General features: G+C 47.6%; 2 protein-coding genes across 2 annotated transcripts; both read left to right on the top strand.

The window, feature by feature from the left end:
* Window positions 1-132: 132 nt before the first annotated feature.
* LOC120418270 (E3 ubiquitin-protein ligase TRIM37-like) lies at window positions 133-2,387 on the top strand. Its single transcript, XM_039580588.2, has 5 exons — window positions 133-599; window positions 659-1,033; window positions 1,093-1,266; window positions 1,333-1,605; window positions 1,669-2,387. Exons 1-5 carry the CDS (start codon window positions 277-279, stop codon window positions 2,147-2,149), a joined length of 1,626 nt encoding a protein of 541 aa, XP_039436522.1. The 5' UTR covers window positions 133-276; the 3' UTR covers window positions 2,150-2,387.
* Window positions 2,388-5,228: 2,841 nt separating this feature from the next.
* On the top strand, window positions 5,229-10,577 carry LOC120418234 (uncharacterized). The gene has a single exon (XM_039580536.1). The coding sequence runs from the start codon at window positions 5,229-5,231 to the stop codon at window positions 10,575-10,577; it is 5,349 nt and encodes a 1,782-aa protein (XP_039436470.1).
* Window positions 10,578-16,012: the final 5,435 nt, after the last annotated feature.

Genomic DNA, 16,012 nt, shown 5'->3' with positions numbered 1-16,012 from the left:
ACTTTTCCCGATTTCGTGTGAGTTGGTAGAGAATTACCCAAATTATTTTGAACAAGCGCGCAGTGCATTTTTACAAGATTCGCGGTTTCATAGTTTTAAACAAGAGTGTTGGTTCGCTACCCAAAACAGTTTGATTTTTAATCAACTTCTGGCGCCCAAATCGCAAGCGTCATTCAACAAAATCGATCGAGTCAAGTAACTTGTTGTTCCCAGCGTCCTCCTGGTACGTGTTCCGCGCTCCGTCCCGACCGATTCCGACCGAAATCTGGTTCCAGAATGCAGTCGACCAAGTCACTCTTCCTGCCGTGCGAATACTGTCCCGTGGGCACGGTGTTCAAGGCGGATATCGCATGCTGCCGGGAGTGCAAGGCTATTTTGTTCATAACCTGCCCGCATGATGGATTCGATCTTGAAGTTCAGCGCTGCACGGATTGCACAGATCGCATCTTCAGTGAATCGACGATGTGCGGTTTCCATTTTCGGGAAATGCATTACTTTTGTCTGGATTGTGTCCGGGGTGTCTGCTCCGAGTGCTTAGTGCCGAGCGCTGCTCACGGAGGTCACCGATTTCAGAAGTTGGGGACCCTGTACACGATCAAGTTGGTACTTTAGAAGCTGTAACCAAGTTATAGACTTTATTGTCGGTTTCTTTTTACAGCATGAAGCAGGTCCTTCGCATGATGAGCAATCTATCTGTTTCCATTAGCAACACGAACATTGTCAAGAGGCAGATTGCGAAGAATCTGGAGTTGGTGGAAGTCAACGAGCAGAGCCTGTTGGCCGATTTGGAGGGATTGTACGAAACGGCCAAGCAAAGCATCCGTGCGTCGGCGATTCAGCGCAAAACCGCGTTGAAGGAGAAGCTGGCCGTTGATTTTGCGGCGCCGCGTGATATCTTGGAGAGAGAAATCTATTCTCTCTCCAAGTACGAACTTATTAAGCTTCATCCCGCCCTAATTAAGCATATCACCCAGCAGATGGCCGCTTGCGTTGGATATACCCACCAGGAAGTGGACTCGTACGGATTCGAATGGTTAAAGCGTGCGTTCGTAAAAGTTGATCCCGATCTTTAAACAATTTCGTTCTTTTCAGCCCACTGATTCCGCGGTTGACCCTCTCTACGGTTCGTATCGACAATATCACGAAGCGCAAGGTTCCGGTGCAGCTCGCCATCACCGACAGTTCCGGATTTCCGTGGACAGCGATGGTTGCCGTTTTTCCGTGGATCAGCGTTCAGTTGTTCCCCAAGGATGAGACCCTGGAATGGTAAGCAGCATTACTGCGACTACCTTTTGTTCTTATGATACAATCTCTGCCCGTTTCAATTCGTAGCTTTCCGCATCGCGTGGTCTTTGAGATTGTTCACCGGGACCTGGCCAAAACGTTACGCCGATCGTTCACGATCACGGACCTATGCGAAGAGATGACTTTGTGTGAAGATGTGAAGTTCCTGCGAGCGAACGGCTTTTTGCTGCAGAATAACGTTATCGTGTTGCGTATCGGGATCCGGTCCAGCTCGCTGGTCGTCGAGAACGAATTGCTGAAGGTGCAGCAAGAGAAAAAGCAGGAGGCCACCATGGAGCTGGAAGAAGAGTCCTCGGAACAGTAAAGATCCCGTTGGCAGTTGCAAATAGCAGATTTATTTTAATCCATATTTTCCCAATCTAGAAACGTGTGCTGCTCGAGTTTCTTGCATTTGCCGCTGTCGGAAAACGAGGCGGAAGAAGTTCCAAGCTCGGTCCGCATCCATTCCGATGCCATCACGGACGCCTTCGGTCACAGGTGGTGCCTCCGTGTCAAGCGCGTCGCGCGGAGTGTCCGCTCCAAGATTCGCGTCATGCTCGGGGTGTACATCGTGCAGCTGGACACGGTTCGGTGCCGCTGCAAATACTTCATCATTCTTCACAACAAAGATCCGTCGAAGCGAATGTACACTTCCGGCGAGGAGGAATTTTCAGCCATGGATCAAAACTTTGGCAAGAACGCCTGCATTGACGTTGCCGATCTGACAGAAGAGTCCGGATTCGTGTTTGATGGGATGCTGCGCTTCCAATTTGGCGTGACGCCGATTACATCCAACGGAACGGTTATCGAGGTGGCGCACTTCACCGAATCTAACCAGCTCGTTACCAAGACCATCCTGAAGTAAATGTTAAGTTGTTTGGTGATTTGCAGGACAAATGTGTCGTTTGATAGGTCTGGAAAGATCTAACTTTTGTTAATTTTTACTACGTTTATTTCACGTAAATTTAGAATCTGTTGTTTTTCACAATCTTTTATTTGGACAAAAGCGCGCTTGTATGGTTGAATCCTGAGAGGTTCTTTTTGATATCGCCATCTTAATCTTTTTCCAAGACTATAAATAAATAACAATTACCCGACTAGAATTATTGCATTCTTTATTTTAATATCAACCTATCTTATTAGGAAACAAAAAACGAAAAATTTGCAAATTATAAATTTTAATGTTTTGATTTTTTTAAACTGTAGTTTTTTGAAACTTCAATTTTTCGAACACATCGACATTTCCTCAAACGTTATTTCGTCTGCTGTGTGCTATCTTGTGCTTTAACCCGATTTGGGAACTCGCTTCCGTTTCCCAGATATCGCAATCGAGAAATTAAAAGTAAGAATGTGTGCGTGCAACATGGAGTTAAACTTTTCGAAGCGCCGTGGTAATCTTCACAGCAACTTCACAGAAAGTTTAACTCCATGTTGCACACACTCTCACTTTTAATTTCTCGATACACACTTGTGACATAGACCTAGACCAATTTATCATCAAAGTGATCGTGCACACTTGTGACACACATGTTGTTGGTAAATGTGGAAATTTGTTCATGTTTGCACAAATTTATGTTGATACACACTTTTTAAAGGCAATGCAATCTTTTGTTCTTGAATATATATTGATAAAGTCGGTTAAACTATTGATTTAAGCATGTTTTGGTTTGTATGGGAATTTTGTGCACACTTGTAATACGTAGTTCAATCTTAATTTCAAAACACACGTGTGCCACGTGCTTTTCAGATTTTTGTTTACATAATTTAGAGTATTTTTTAACAAAAGTAACCAAATTAGTTGAAACTTGGAGCGTTTGTTTAGCGATATTATACGAACCATTATTCATCCATTATTCATAGTTTTGAAATTATTTACCATCAAACTTTAAAAATCGATTTTCTCGAATTTCTCGTTGTCACAAGATAGCACACAACAGATGATTTGTCGATGATAGATTGAGAAATTAGGTCGGGGTTCAAATCCGAGCTCGGACCACCACAACTGGTGATCTTTTCCTTCTAGATTCGTTTGTTAAGTAAAGGGAAGGTAGAGTATCATCCCACCGGCACCTTTAGGGCATCTCCACCGCAGAGATCTAATTGCGTGGCAAACCTATCGGTTGGATCCCCAGTTTTAGCTTTGCTCCGTAGCTAATACACGTTTTCGCACCGCTGGGAGCTAATTTGGCTACCGAATCAAGCCCACCGCGGGGATCTAATTTATTTATTTTCAAATTCTAGCCGTTGTGTTGATCGAAATCAATAAAACTACATTCTAGCATGATAGAACATGCTTCCAATTGCATTATATGTCCTAATTGTTTACTTACATCAATAAAATATCATTTTCAAATTTTTAAAAGAGTTCATCCGATTTGCTCCCGACATGTTTGCATCCCAACTTTCGCACCGCGGGTAGCAAAGCTAAATTAGCCTTCGAGTTCATTCAGCGTAGAAAAAGTTCATCGGGGATCCGTCGAATAGCCAAGATAGGTGCTCGAGAAGTCCCCGAGCTGCCTGATTGAAGTTGCATTTATTTTGATTATCAAATTTGAATGAATATTGAAGAAATCAGTAATTTGATTCAAAACGACTTTATTAAATTAAAAAAATGTGTCATTTATCATTTTTTAGTATTTTTTAAATAAAAAATAATCAACCACCTATATTTAATATAAGCAAATCATCACAGAAAATTTAAACATGAATGTTCAGAATTTAAAAATAACTTTTTTTTTAAATAACACATTTTTGAATTATGTGTGTGTGTGTCCAATCCAATACCAGCTAACCGGTAGCGATATTATGGGAAAGTATATGCCGAATGCTGATACAACTTATCTCAGTCCCGGGTATTAGGTGGTGATAGCCCTCGCGCTGCTTCCAACGACCCGTTTCAGAATGACGGTCCAATTCCGAGGTCGCTGGGCATTGTTCGGCCCCGCCTAAACATAGAAGCAAGCATCTGAAGGAAACTCAATCTATATTTAGACTTCCAATCCCCTCAGGTAAATCAGGGATCAGCGCGTATTTAATATGAGAAGATAGCATGTTTCAACACTACGGATCAATTCACTGCTGGAGTGTAAACCTTCTGATGGCCGACTGCTTAGCGTCCTAGACCACCAATCCAAAGGTGTGTGTTACGCGCAAAATAACTTAAGAGTGTAAGAAACGTTGTAGCGTTCTAAATTTGACAGCTAGTTTCTAGAATTTTCTTGTCACCACTGGCGGAAATAGTTAACGAAGAGGAGGAGAAGAAGAAAGACAAGTAAAAAGCTACTCGCGCGGTTAAGACGTGTTTTTTATTCCGCAATAAAATCTAGTTAATAATACAGTCCACGCGTTCCCTTTTCCACTGACCAATCCGAAGAACATTTGGTCCACGTCGAGCCGGATGTGGGATCAGTGGAATTGAAGGACAGTTTCTCGGTTCGTGCGCGAGTCGGGAAAGAATCGACGTGTTCCGCGACAGTTGCGACGGTCGTGGCGCGCGATTCCGCTTGCACGCTCTGCAGCGGTTAGTGGTTCCGGAGACTGCGGTTACCGGACGGGAGTTTCTGCGCGGTCGAGTCCGACCGAAAGAAGATTCCGGGTGCTTGCGAGTGCCGGAGAAGTGAAGGTCGGTGTGCAGAAACGTGAAAGAGGTTGGACGGGCGAAAAGTGAAAGTGGAGGTTTAACCTCAAAATAGGAAGAGCCGGAACTTGCGAGTTCCTGAAAAGTGGAAAGACCTCGCTGGAAGATTCCGATACGGATTGAAGCGAGAAAAAAGTGAGAAAAAGAAGTGCGATTTCGGGTGATGTTTTTACGCTCTGGGCGCGTAAAGAAAGTGTTGTTCCCTTCGCCATCGACGCCATTTTCGACGCCAACGGGTGTGCTGAGCGCGCCGCTTAGTATTTGTGAGCAGAAAGAAGCGGCGGAAAGAAGAAGAAGGGAGCGAGAAATGGCCGAAAGCATCGATGCGTTGGACCAGTGCTGCCAGGCAGCCAAGGCAAAAGTGAGTCGTATTCGGAAGGCGATTTTGGATGCAAAACAGGACCACACAAAGTTTGCGTACAATGCCCTCAAATTGTATGCGAAGCAAGTCGACGCGGCCTACGATGAGTACAACAGCTTCACGAATCGCATCTACCTCGTCGATCCAAAGAAGAAGCAAGAATTTGAGACGAAGTTCATCGAATTCGAGGAACTCTACGAGTTCGTCCGGATCGCTCTGAGCGAGATGATGCAGCAGTACAAGGACGCCGAAAAGGCTGCGGCAGAGGTGGCTGCCTTTGAGAGGGAGAAACAACTGCTCGCGCTGAAGTTCCGCAACGATGCTGTCGCAGTTACTAACGTCCCAGCGAACCCTGTGCCGTACCAAATTCCACCTTCGTTGCTGTTGCAGCAGACGCCTTTGCCGACCTTTGACGGTCAGTACGACCAGTGGCACAAATTCAAAGCAAGGTTTTGCGACATTGTGAATCGGTGCACGGCGGATTCCCCAGCGACAAAACTCCATTATCTGGACAAGGCGTTGGTCGGAGATGCACAGGGAGTGATCGACGAGCAAACCCTCAACGACAATAACTACGAGGGCGCCTGGAGAATTCTAATCGAGCGGTACGAGAACATCCCAATGGTGGTCCATGGTCACGTCACGAAGCTTCTGAACCTGAAGCCGATGGCCAGGGAGTCATCGCTGGAACTACGGAGGCTGCTCGACGACTGCACGAAGCGTGTGGAATCCCTAGAGTTCCACAAACTAAAGATGGACAAGATGGCTGAGGCCATCGTGATCACGCTGCTGACCTCGAAGCTGGACCCGAGTACCCGACGCAGCTGGGAGGCATCGTGTGACTACGGAAAGCTGCCGGTGTTCAAGGACACGGTGGCATTTTTGCGAAAGCACTCACACGTGTTGGAGCGGTGTGAGCAAAGCAGTACGGTGACAAAACCCAAAGTGGCGGCACTGAGGACCCAGACTCCAACCGTCACAAGTAAGGCGCACTCGGTGACGGTCTCGAAGACGAATGAAGGTTGTGCCGTGTGCGGAGCTACTCACTCGGTCGAAGCTTGTGGCGCATTCAAAAAGCTGATCGTCGAAGAACGATACTCGAAGGCAAAGCAGTTTGGATTGTGCTTCCTGTGCCTGAATCGTGGCCATCGCACAAATACTTGCAAGAAGACCGATCTGTGCACAGCTTGCAAGAAGAAGCACCACGCGCTGCTGCATCCTGACGAGAAGAAACTCGATACGCCCGAAGCAGGACGGCAGGAGGCGAGTTCCAGTAGCCCGAAACCACCGCTGACGGCGGCGAAGTGTTCGATCCCGAACGAACGACCGAAGAGTCTGCATCTGCAGACGAAGCAGGTGTTGCTGGCGACGGCAGTTGTGTTGGCGTACGACTCCAGTGGCGCCGCGCACAAGTGTCGAGTGCTACTCGACTCCGGAGCGATGGCGAACTTCATGTCAACACGGATGGCGGAACTGCTGCGACTGCGAAAGGAGAGTGCTAACGTCCCTATAGACGGAGTGAACGGGATGAAGACCGTAGTGAAGTACAAAGTGAGTGCTAAAGTGGTATCCAGAACAACCAGTTTCGAGACGACGTTGGAGTACTTGATTGTCCCCCGAGTGACTGGCGCTTTACCAGCGATGAAGATCGATCCGAAGGGCTGGCACATTCCCGAGTCGATGCTGCTGGCCGACCCCAAGTTCTACGAGCCAGCGCGGGTCGATATGCTCGTCGGCGCCGAGCTATTTTTTGACGTGCTCCGAGAAGGTAAACTAAAACTGGCCCCCAATCTACCTCTGCTTCAAGAAAGCCAACTCGGTTGGCTTGTCTCTGGACCTGTGGCCGAAACTGCGGATATCGGCACCGTGAAGGTGTGTCACGTTGGGGCACTGGACAATCCTGAGGAGCAACTGACCGAACTGCTGCGGCGGTTCTGGACCATCGACGAGCTCGGAGGTGACGCGTCGCCTAAGCCTGAAGACACGTGTGAGTTGAACTTCCTGGAAACTCACCGCAGAACGAACGATGGTCGCTACGTGGTGAAATTGCCGTTCCGCGAGAACGTTGGGGAGCTCGGGGAATCCCGAGAGCAAGCGATGCGGCGGTTCGTGGCGCTAGAGCGCCGCTTGGAGAAATACCCGGTGATGAAACAAATGTACGTCGACTTCATCAACGAGTATCTGGAACTGGGTCACTGCCGAGTGGTGACAAGTGCCGAGCCAACGAACGCAGACGCCTACTACCTTCCGCACCATTGCGTGATCAAGCCGGACAGCTCCACAACAAAATTGCGTGTGGTATTTGACGCCTCAGCGAAGAGCAGCACAGATTTGTCGTTGAACGATGTGATGGAGATCGGACCCACGGTGCAAGACTCGTTGTTCAACATTCTCTTGAGATTTCGCTTGCACAAGTTCGTGTTCACCGCCGATGTCCCGAAAATGTACCGGCAGGTAATAGTCGACGAAGCTCACCGGAAGTATCAACGGATCCTGTGGAGGGACAACGCTGGTCAGCCGATCAAGGAATTGGAGTTGAACACAGTCACTTACGGGACAGCAGCAGCACCCTTCTTGGCGACTCGAGCGATTGTACAGCTGGCACGAGATGAGCAGAAAGATTTTCCGGTTGCGAGCAAGGTCGTCGAGGAGTGCTTCTACGTTGATGATGTGCTAACTGGGGCTGACTCACTTCCGGAAGCAAAGGAGCTTCAAAGAGATTTGATCGCGCTGTTGGAGAGAGGAGGGTTCCAGCTCCATAAATGGTGTGCTAACGACGAATCGCTGCTTGAGGATATCCCAGTTGACGCTCAGGAGCAACAGTTCAACCTCGACGATTGCAATGCCAGCGGCGTTGTAAAAACGCTCGGAATCTTGTGGGATCCAGTCGGAGATGAGTTTATGTACCACGTTCAACCCTTCAACGGCTGCTCTGAAGTTCCGACGAAGCAAATGGTTTTGTCTGAAATGTCAAAACTTTTCGATCCCCACGGCCTGCTTGCACCAACCATTCTGATCGCGAAACTCCTGATGCAGCAACTTTGGCAAGCGAATGTGGGATGGAAGGACCCGATTCCGCAGGAGCAGCTTCGAACCTGGAACCGATTTCGATCTGAGCTAAGCTGCCTGAACTCGCTGCGGATCAATCGGCGAATCACTGTTGACGATGCGGTTGATGTGGAGCTGCACGGGTACGCCGACGCGTCCAAGGTGGCGTACGGGTGCTCGATATACCTGAAAAGCTTCAAGCGAGACGGAACGACGGAGATGCAGCTGATCTGCGGGAAGTCGCGTGTCGCGCCAATGAAGGAGCTGCAGCGGAACGAGAAGCAGGATGCAACGCCTGACGAGCAGACGATTCCGCGGCTTGAGCTGTGTGCTGCGTTGTTGCTAGCCGAAATCCTTGAAAAAGTGCGCGAAACCTTAGCAATACCTATCGAAAAGGTTAAGCTCTGGTCCGACTCGAAGATAGTGCTGTGTTGGTTGAAACGAATGAAGCCTGGTACGCCAGTGTTCGTGCAAAATCGTGTGAAGAAGATCCTGAAGCTGTTTCCTGCTCACATGTGGCACTACATCTCGACGCTGCACAACCCTGCGGATTTGGTGTCGCGTGGGGTCTTTCCGGCAGAATTGATCCACTGCGATGGTTGGTGGTTCGGTCCCGTTGAGCACGCTGAACCGTGGCAGCAGAACTGCGAAGCGGAATTGGAACCGGAAGAACACGAGGAACCTCACCAGGTTGTCGCTGCAGTTCTACCCAACGAGCCGAAGAAACAGCTGGACCCATACGACGTGATTTTGGAACAAAGCGACTATCGCAGACTGCAGCGTGTTTTTGCGCACTTGACTCGCTTCATCTTCAACTGCCGATCGAAGCAAAACAAGGTTGCGCGTAGAACGGGACGACTTGGCGGCCGAGACTTCGGCGAGGCGCAACGAGCAATGGTGAGTGTTGTGCAGCAATTTGTCTACAAGGATGAGATCGATTGCATTCAGAAGAACCGTGCCGTCAAGGGAAAGCTGCGAAACCTGAACCCGATATACGACAAAGACGACAAGCTGCTCCGGGTCGGCGGTCGTATAAGAAATTCGGATCTGCCCAAGGACCAGAAACACCCAATGATCCTGCCGGAAAACAACCACTTCACGGAGATCCTTATCAAAGCTCTGCATAAGGAACATCTCCACGTTGGACTCAACGGACTGCTTGCGGTCATCCGACGACGGTTCTGGCCAGTAAACGCTAAACGAACCATCCACCGGGTCCTGAAAGGGTGCGTAGACTGCTTCCGGGTGAACCCAACGGACGTCCAGCAGTACATGGGTGACCTGCCGAGCTGCCGAGTGACCGCTTCCCAACCGTTTGCCAGGACTGGAATGGATTACGCCGGGCCGTTCTACGTCAAAGTGGGACGTATGAGATCGAAGGTGAAGGTGTACGTGTGTCTTTTTGTGTGCATGGCAATCAAGGCCGTACACCTAGAGTTGGTGGGCTCCCTGACGACGGAAGGATTCCTGGCAGCTCTACAGCGATTTGTGAACCGACGAGGGACGCCGTCCGAACTATATTCTGATAACGGAACAAACTTTCGAGGAGGAAATCGAGAGCTGTCAGAATTAGTCGAGTTGCTGCGATCCCAGATTCTGCAGGAGAAGGTGGATGCATTTTGCCAGCCGAGGGGAATCACCTGGAACTTTAACCCCCCCAAGGCACCCCACCAAGGAGGCATTTGGGAAGCGAACGTGAAATGCATGAAGTCGCACCTGTGCAAGACCTTGACTGAGAGCTACCTGAATTTTGAAGAACTGAACACCTTGCTCATCCAGGTAGAAGGAATCCTCAACTCAAGGCCCCTTGTGCAGCTGACGGACGACCCCTTCGATTACGAAGCACTGAGTCCCGGCCATTTTTTGGTTGGACGAGAATTGACCGCAGTGGCGGAGCCACTGTACGATGATTGGAAGGAGTCGAGTCTGTCCCGATACCAACTGGTTCAGAAACGTATGCAGCACTTTTGGAAGCGATGGTCAAGCGAATACGTCACTGGACTGCAGAAGCGGGGCAAATGGTACAAGGAACCTGCGCTACTTCGGAAGGGAATGCTAGTGCTCTTGAAGGAAGACAACGTGCCACCGAAGACTTGGAAGCTAGGCCGCATCATCGAAACACATCCAGGGAAGGACGGGATCGTACGTGTGATCACGGTGCGCACAGGCAACGGAGTCTACAAGCGGCCGACGACGCAGGTTGCGGTTCTACCCATAGACGACAACACAGTTCCAGCGGAGTCCTAGGAGTAGTGAGGCCCTTGCCCCACCGGGGGGAGGATGTTACGCGCAAAATAACTTAAGAGTGTAAGAAACGTTGTAGCGTTCTAAATTTGACAGCTAGTTTCTAGAATTTTCTTGTCACCACTGGCGGAAATAGTTAACGAAGAGGAGGAGAAGAAGAAAGACAAGTAAAAAGCTACTCGCGCGGTTAAGACGTGTTTTTTATTCCGCAATAAAATCTAGTTAATAATACAGTCCACGCGTTCCCTTTTCCACTGACCAATCCGAAGAACAGTGTGAGTTCGAATCCCACCTGATTCTTTTTCGTTTTTGTTCATATTCAAAGTTCAAATTCCTGATTCCAAATTTCAAATTTACCGACCGGGATTTGATCCCTGAACCTTCTGCTTGTGAGGCAGAAGCCGTAACCATTATGCCATGGAGCCGGTTAAATAACACATTTTTGAATTATGTATTAAAATTCAAATATATATCAAGAATTTTCCTTTTTGTATGCGACTGAAACTCACAAACGTTTTAATAATATTGTATTCGATATAATAATATTGAAAATCCTCGCCGAATCTCATGCAGAATTTTTAAATTAAAAGGACAGATATAGCACAGACAAACAGACGTGACTCTCCATTAGGGTGGGTACGGATTTTGAAAAGTTCTCAGATCAAGTTCTGGTGTGGTTCCCCTTGTAGGGCATACCCATAGGGACTCTCACGCCAAATTTCAGCTCATTTGGTTGAAAACTGGCTTGTCTCAAGCGGGTTCAAGTTTACATGGGATTTACTATGGGAAATTTTGAATTTTCGTTCATTCGCTCCTACAGGCCTGGGGAAAACATGTAGAAACTTCTAGGATGGCCAGAAATGAGCGGAATCGTGTGGAGAACAACTTTCCCTAAGAGACCAGGTCGATTCGTTCAACCCCCATCGAGCTCAACGGCAATACATCCGGGGTTTTCGGAACCTACGGTTTTCATCAGAAAAGCATCAAATTTTCCTTAGCATGCTATGAATGCTTCATGAACACCGCGACGCCACATGTCAAACAGCTACCACGTAATTGTAAAATTTGCACCGTAACAGTTTTTTTTTCTTATTTGGAGGTTTAGAATACAGCTAAATAGTATCTGGATCACCATAAATGATAATTCTATAGTTCAAAAAGTAATAAAAAGTAATTTTTATAGGCGATACCAGTCCACGTGGTAGCTGTTTGACATGTGGCGTCGCGGTGTTCATGAAGCATTCATAGCATGCTAAGGAAAATTTGATGCTTTTCTGATGAAAACCGTAGGTTCCGAAAACCCCGGATGTATTGCCGTTGAGCTCGATGGGGGTTGAACGAATCGACCTGGTCTCTTAGGGAAAGTTGTTCTCCACACGATTCCGCTCATTTCTGGCCATCCTAGAAGTTTCTACATGTTTTCCCCAGGCCTGTAGGAGCGAATGAACGAAAATTCAAAATTTCCCATAGTAAATCCCATGTAAACTTGAACCCGCTTGAGACAAGCCAGTTTTCAACCAAATGAGCTGAAATTTGGCGTGAGAGTCCCTATGGGTATGCCCTACAAGGGGAACCACACCAGAACTTGATCTGAGAACTTTTCAAAATCCGTACCCACCCTACTCTCCATACAAATAATTTTTGAAATTCATCGTCCTTCATCAAACCACCAAATCACGGCGACGCCAGCGCTGCCTGGTGAGCTTATGCCGAAGCGCAACCCAAACATACCAATACAAACCCATTACTGTCATGTGTCATGTCAGTGTATGCGTGAGACAATCAAGCCTTAACGATTGTAATCATCAACAGCTGATTTAAATAATGTTGTTGTTGCTTATCGTCAGTACTCGATGAAATAAAAATTAAAATTAACACCGCTTGCCGACGATGACGGCCAAAACATGCGGCAGCATCAGCAACGACGCACCACAATCGCAACCACTGGTCCACCCCGTTGCTCCAAAAAACATCCGCGTTTCGTTTCGAAACATCCGCGGGAAACGTGTTCACGGCGAACAACTGTGGATGAAGATTGAGTGGCGCTCACGATCGACGCAACATCACCAAAAGGACGACCAGCAGCAGCAATCTGAGCAGCAATCCATGAAGGATAAGCAGGTTGCTCCGAAGGAGATGACTTCACCACAGAATCTGGCTTCCTCCGCAGTAGCGGACGCCTCATCAGCAGCCTCGGCAGCGGCAGGCCTACCGGGTTAATAGTGGGGTAAAGGGTATGTCCTCGCTAGTCAGCCGCTCATCTGACCCTGGTCGAAACTGCCCCAATCTTGTCCCGCAAAGCCTGGATTATGGATCACCGTTAGAATTCCTGAATTCTATCATATTTTGTTTTGTTTTCATTTGCTGCCACGTGCTCACGCTCAACTTTACAACAACAAAAACACATTACACACACTGAGGAAAGACGGGCGAGCTGTCACGACAGCAGCGCCATCAGCGCCGGGTGAGTGGATGCCGAAGCTAAATTGCATTTGAAATAACCGTTTTGGCTCGGTTATTGAAGGACGATGGTTCCGAATTCGAGTGTCCCGTCTGTTTGTCTGTGGATATAGTTTTTAGGTCGAAATGAGTAAAAACAGAAGTTGTCTTTATAGCTGTCGGCCACTATTTCTAGTACCAACCAGCAACCTCTGGATTGTGAGTACAGTGCGCTGTCCAATTGATCCACAAGGATCGAAAGGAAGTAAACCAGAGTGAAAATAAAATTGACAGTTATCATACAAATATCTATTATCTGACTGAAAAACTCAATAGTAAAAAATCTTAAATTTGGAAATTCTAAATAAAAAATATGCAGAATTGAATAATAATGTTAATATTAAAGTATTTATTTTATTCAGAAATTACAAGTCGAAATTACAAATCTTAAAAATCTAATATTTAGAAATTCGAAAGTAATTTTATTACGAAAAACCCGAATTTCGAACATACAAAAACACTATTTTTATCAAAAATTGAATTCAAAATCAGGAATTTGAAATTTTAAGAATTTGTGAATTTAAGAATTTGTGAATTTAAGAATTTAAGAATGTAAGAATTTAAGATCAGGATTGCTAGGATTGCTTGTTTTCAAATCCGTATTGGCTTATTTAAAATGTTATGCTTGAATTTTGCTTTTTACTCAATACAAATGACTTGTCTCTTGCATGTCCGGCTGTAGATCGACAATGCGTTGACCAAAATTAAACAAACACAGCCCCAATCTGACCTAAAAAATTAAATTGCATCACCCCAGATTATCAAAAGTCATTTTTCATGAGTAAACTTGCAGCAAGGGAGGGAAAATATCTCCAAACTCGAAGTATTGAAATCGAAAAATCAATCATCACTCCTAATGTAAACATTTACTGACGTGAGCAGGATGAACTCTTTGTTTACAAACTCACATTGGCCTAATTACATTGTTTTGCTTGAAAAAAACATCCGTCAGACGATTTGCTCCCGGTAGATCCCGGAGCTAACCTGAGTTTTGTTTAGATTCGGATGAACACGGATGAACTCGAACCTAAATTAGCTCTCGCACAAGTACCGCGGTGGGCTTGACGCGTGTGCCAAATTAGCTTTGCAACGCAATGAGGTCCCTGCGGTGGAGATGCCCTTAGGGACTCGATTATCCGCAGGCCTTGGAAAAATGTCACTTCGGATAATCGAATCCCGAAATTTTTATTTTTTTGGAGAAACCCAATTCGGCCCAGTCTAAATATTTTTGAAAAATTCAAATTGCACGTGTATCTGGGGACCCTAACCTGCTTGCTTTCCCTCGAGTTCAGTGTAATTAATCTTGATAGCCGCAATACCATACCAATCAGCATAGCGCACCAGGTACGCGTGCTGTAGCAAGAAGACGCTTCCATCTTTCTCGGTCTTGTGCTGCTACTCTCCAATTCTCCAGGTTACAGATCTTCCGGATATCACCATTCACTTGATCTCCCCACCGTGCGCGCGGTTTCCCTGCTCTTCTGCCTGTTCCGCCAGCTGGTTCAGCGCGGTCAAATAGCAGTCTGACAGTCCATTCGGGTGACATGGCCGGCCCACCTGAGCCTTCCGATCTTCGCCTGGGTGGCGATGGTCGGTTCTTCAAGAAACGCGTGCAGTTCGTGGTTCATGCGTCGTCGCCACACTCCGTCAGACACCTGCACTCCTCCCTAGATTGTTCGTAGCACCTTCCGTTCGAAAACTCCAAGGGCTCGTTCGTCCTCCTGCCGCATCGTCCAGGTCTCGTGGCCATAGGGGACTACCGGTCTAATCAGTGTTCTGTACATCGTCAGCTTCGTACGGATCTCTTTGCTGGTGTTACCAGCGATCCCACGAACAGTTAGACTTGGGGGGCCGACATCCTTCGAACCCCTTCCTCTCATGTACTTCGTCTTCGTCGTATTCATGCCAAGTCCTACACGCCTTGCTTGTACCTTCAGTCGGGTGTAGACATCCTTCACCGTCTCCAGGTTTCTTGCCACAATGTCGATGTCATCGGCAAAAGCAAGCAACTGGTAGGACTTGTTCATAATCGTGCCACTCGTTTCGATGCAAAAAAAAAAAATCAAACCATCCACATTAACGACTCCCGGGTCTTTAGTGGTCTCTATTGCAAGTTTCTGCTCGAACCTAGGAGTCCGAAGGCTTGAATGGGGAGAGCACCCAAACCTCTTTCTACTCCAAGGAACCTTCCACCCCAGTGTTTGAACTGACGACCTTTGGATTGCGAGTCCAACCGCCGCCAGCGATTCCACCGGAGTAGGCTTGGTTTGGTGTGTTGTTTGTACTTATGGCATGGAGACGACTCCTACATCTGGAATGACTTAACGGCCTAACAACAACCAAGGCCGGTACCGACATTTTACTTCCTCATCCGATGGAAGGTTGGAGCAGATGGGAATCGAACCCAGAATCATGCGCTTACAAAGCGGACAGCGTAACCATTCGGCCACGCACTGCCACGTTTCGATGCCCGCCCTTCGAATAATGCCCTCAAGGACGATGTTGAACAGCGCACATGATATACCATACCCTTGCCGCAGCCCTCGGCGTGATCCAAAAGGTTCCGCTAATTCCCCCGAAACACGCACGTGACACATCACACCATCCAAGGTAGCCTTGATCAGCCGAGTCAGTTTATCCGGGAATTCGTTCTCGTGCATAATCTGCCATAATGGCGGCCTTGAAGTCGATGAAGATGTCATGTGTGGGCACGTTGTACTCACGACATTTCTCGAGGATCTGTCGGAGACAAAATATTTGGTCCGTGGTGGCGCGCGCCAGTGAAGCCCGCTTGGTAGGGCTCCAGAACCTGCTGTTCTTAAGCTTCGTGATCTCCCTCTTCACCGTCTCCAGATCAGGTGCTGGGTACTGTTCATCAGCTGCGGGCACAGGGAGTAGAGCGCTTTGGTGGACCGATCCACCTTCCCGCTGATGTAGTT

The sequence above is a fragment of the Culex pipiens genome, chromosome 3 (genome assembly GCF_016801865.2).
Source record: "Culex pipiens pallens isolate TS chromosome 3, TS_CPP_V2, whole genome shotgun sequence".
In the NCBI taxonomy this organism is placed as follows: domain Eukaryota; kingdom Metazoa; phylum Arthropoda; class Insecta; order Diptera; family Culicidae; genus Culex; species Culex pipiens.
This window is presented reverse-complemented; position numbering and strand designations above follow the sequence as displayed.

What these genes read in the sequence shown, in the direction of transcription:
- LOC120418270 (XM_039580588.2), top strand. Translation starts at nt 277, where the DNA reads ATGCAGTCGACCAAGTCACTCTTCCTGCCGTGCGAATACTGTCCCGTG. An exon ending in GACTCGTACGGATTCGAATG is followed by an intron (nt 1,034 to 1,092) that starts GTTAAAGCGTGC and finishes CGTTCTTTTCAG; the next exon opens with CCCACTGATTCCGCGGTTGA. An exon ending in GAAGAAGAGTCCTCGGAACA is followed by an intron (nt 1,606 to 1,668) that starts GTAAAGATCCCG and finishes TTCCCAATCTAG; the next exon opens with AAACGTGTGCTGCTCGAGTT.
- LOC120418234 (XM_039580536.1), top strand. Translation starts at nt 5,229, where the DNA reads ATGGCCGAAAGCATCGATGCGTTGGACCAGTGCTGCCAGGCAGCCAAG.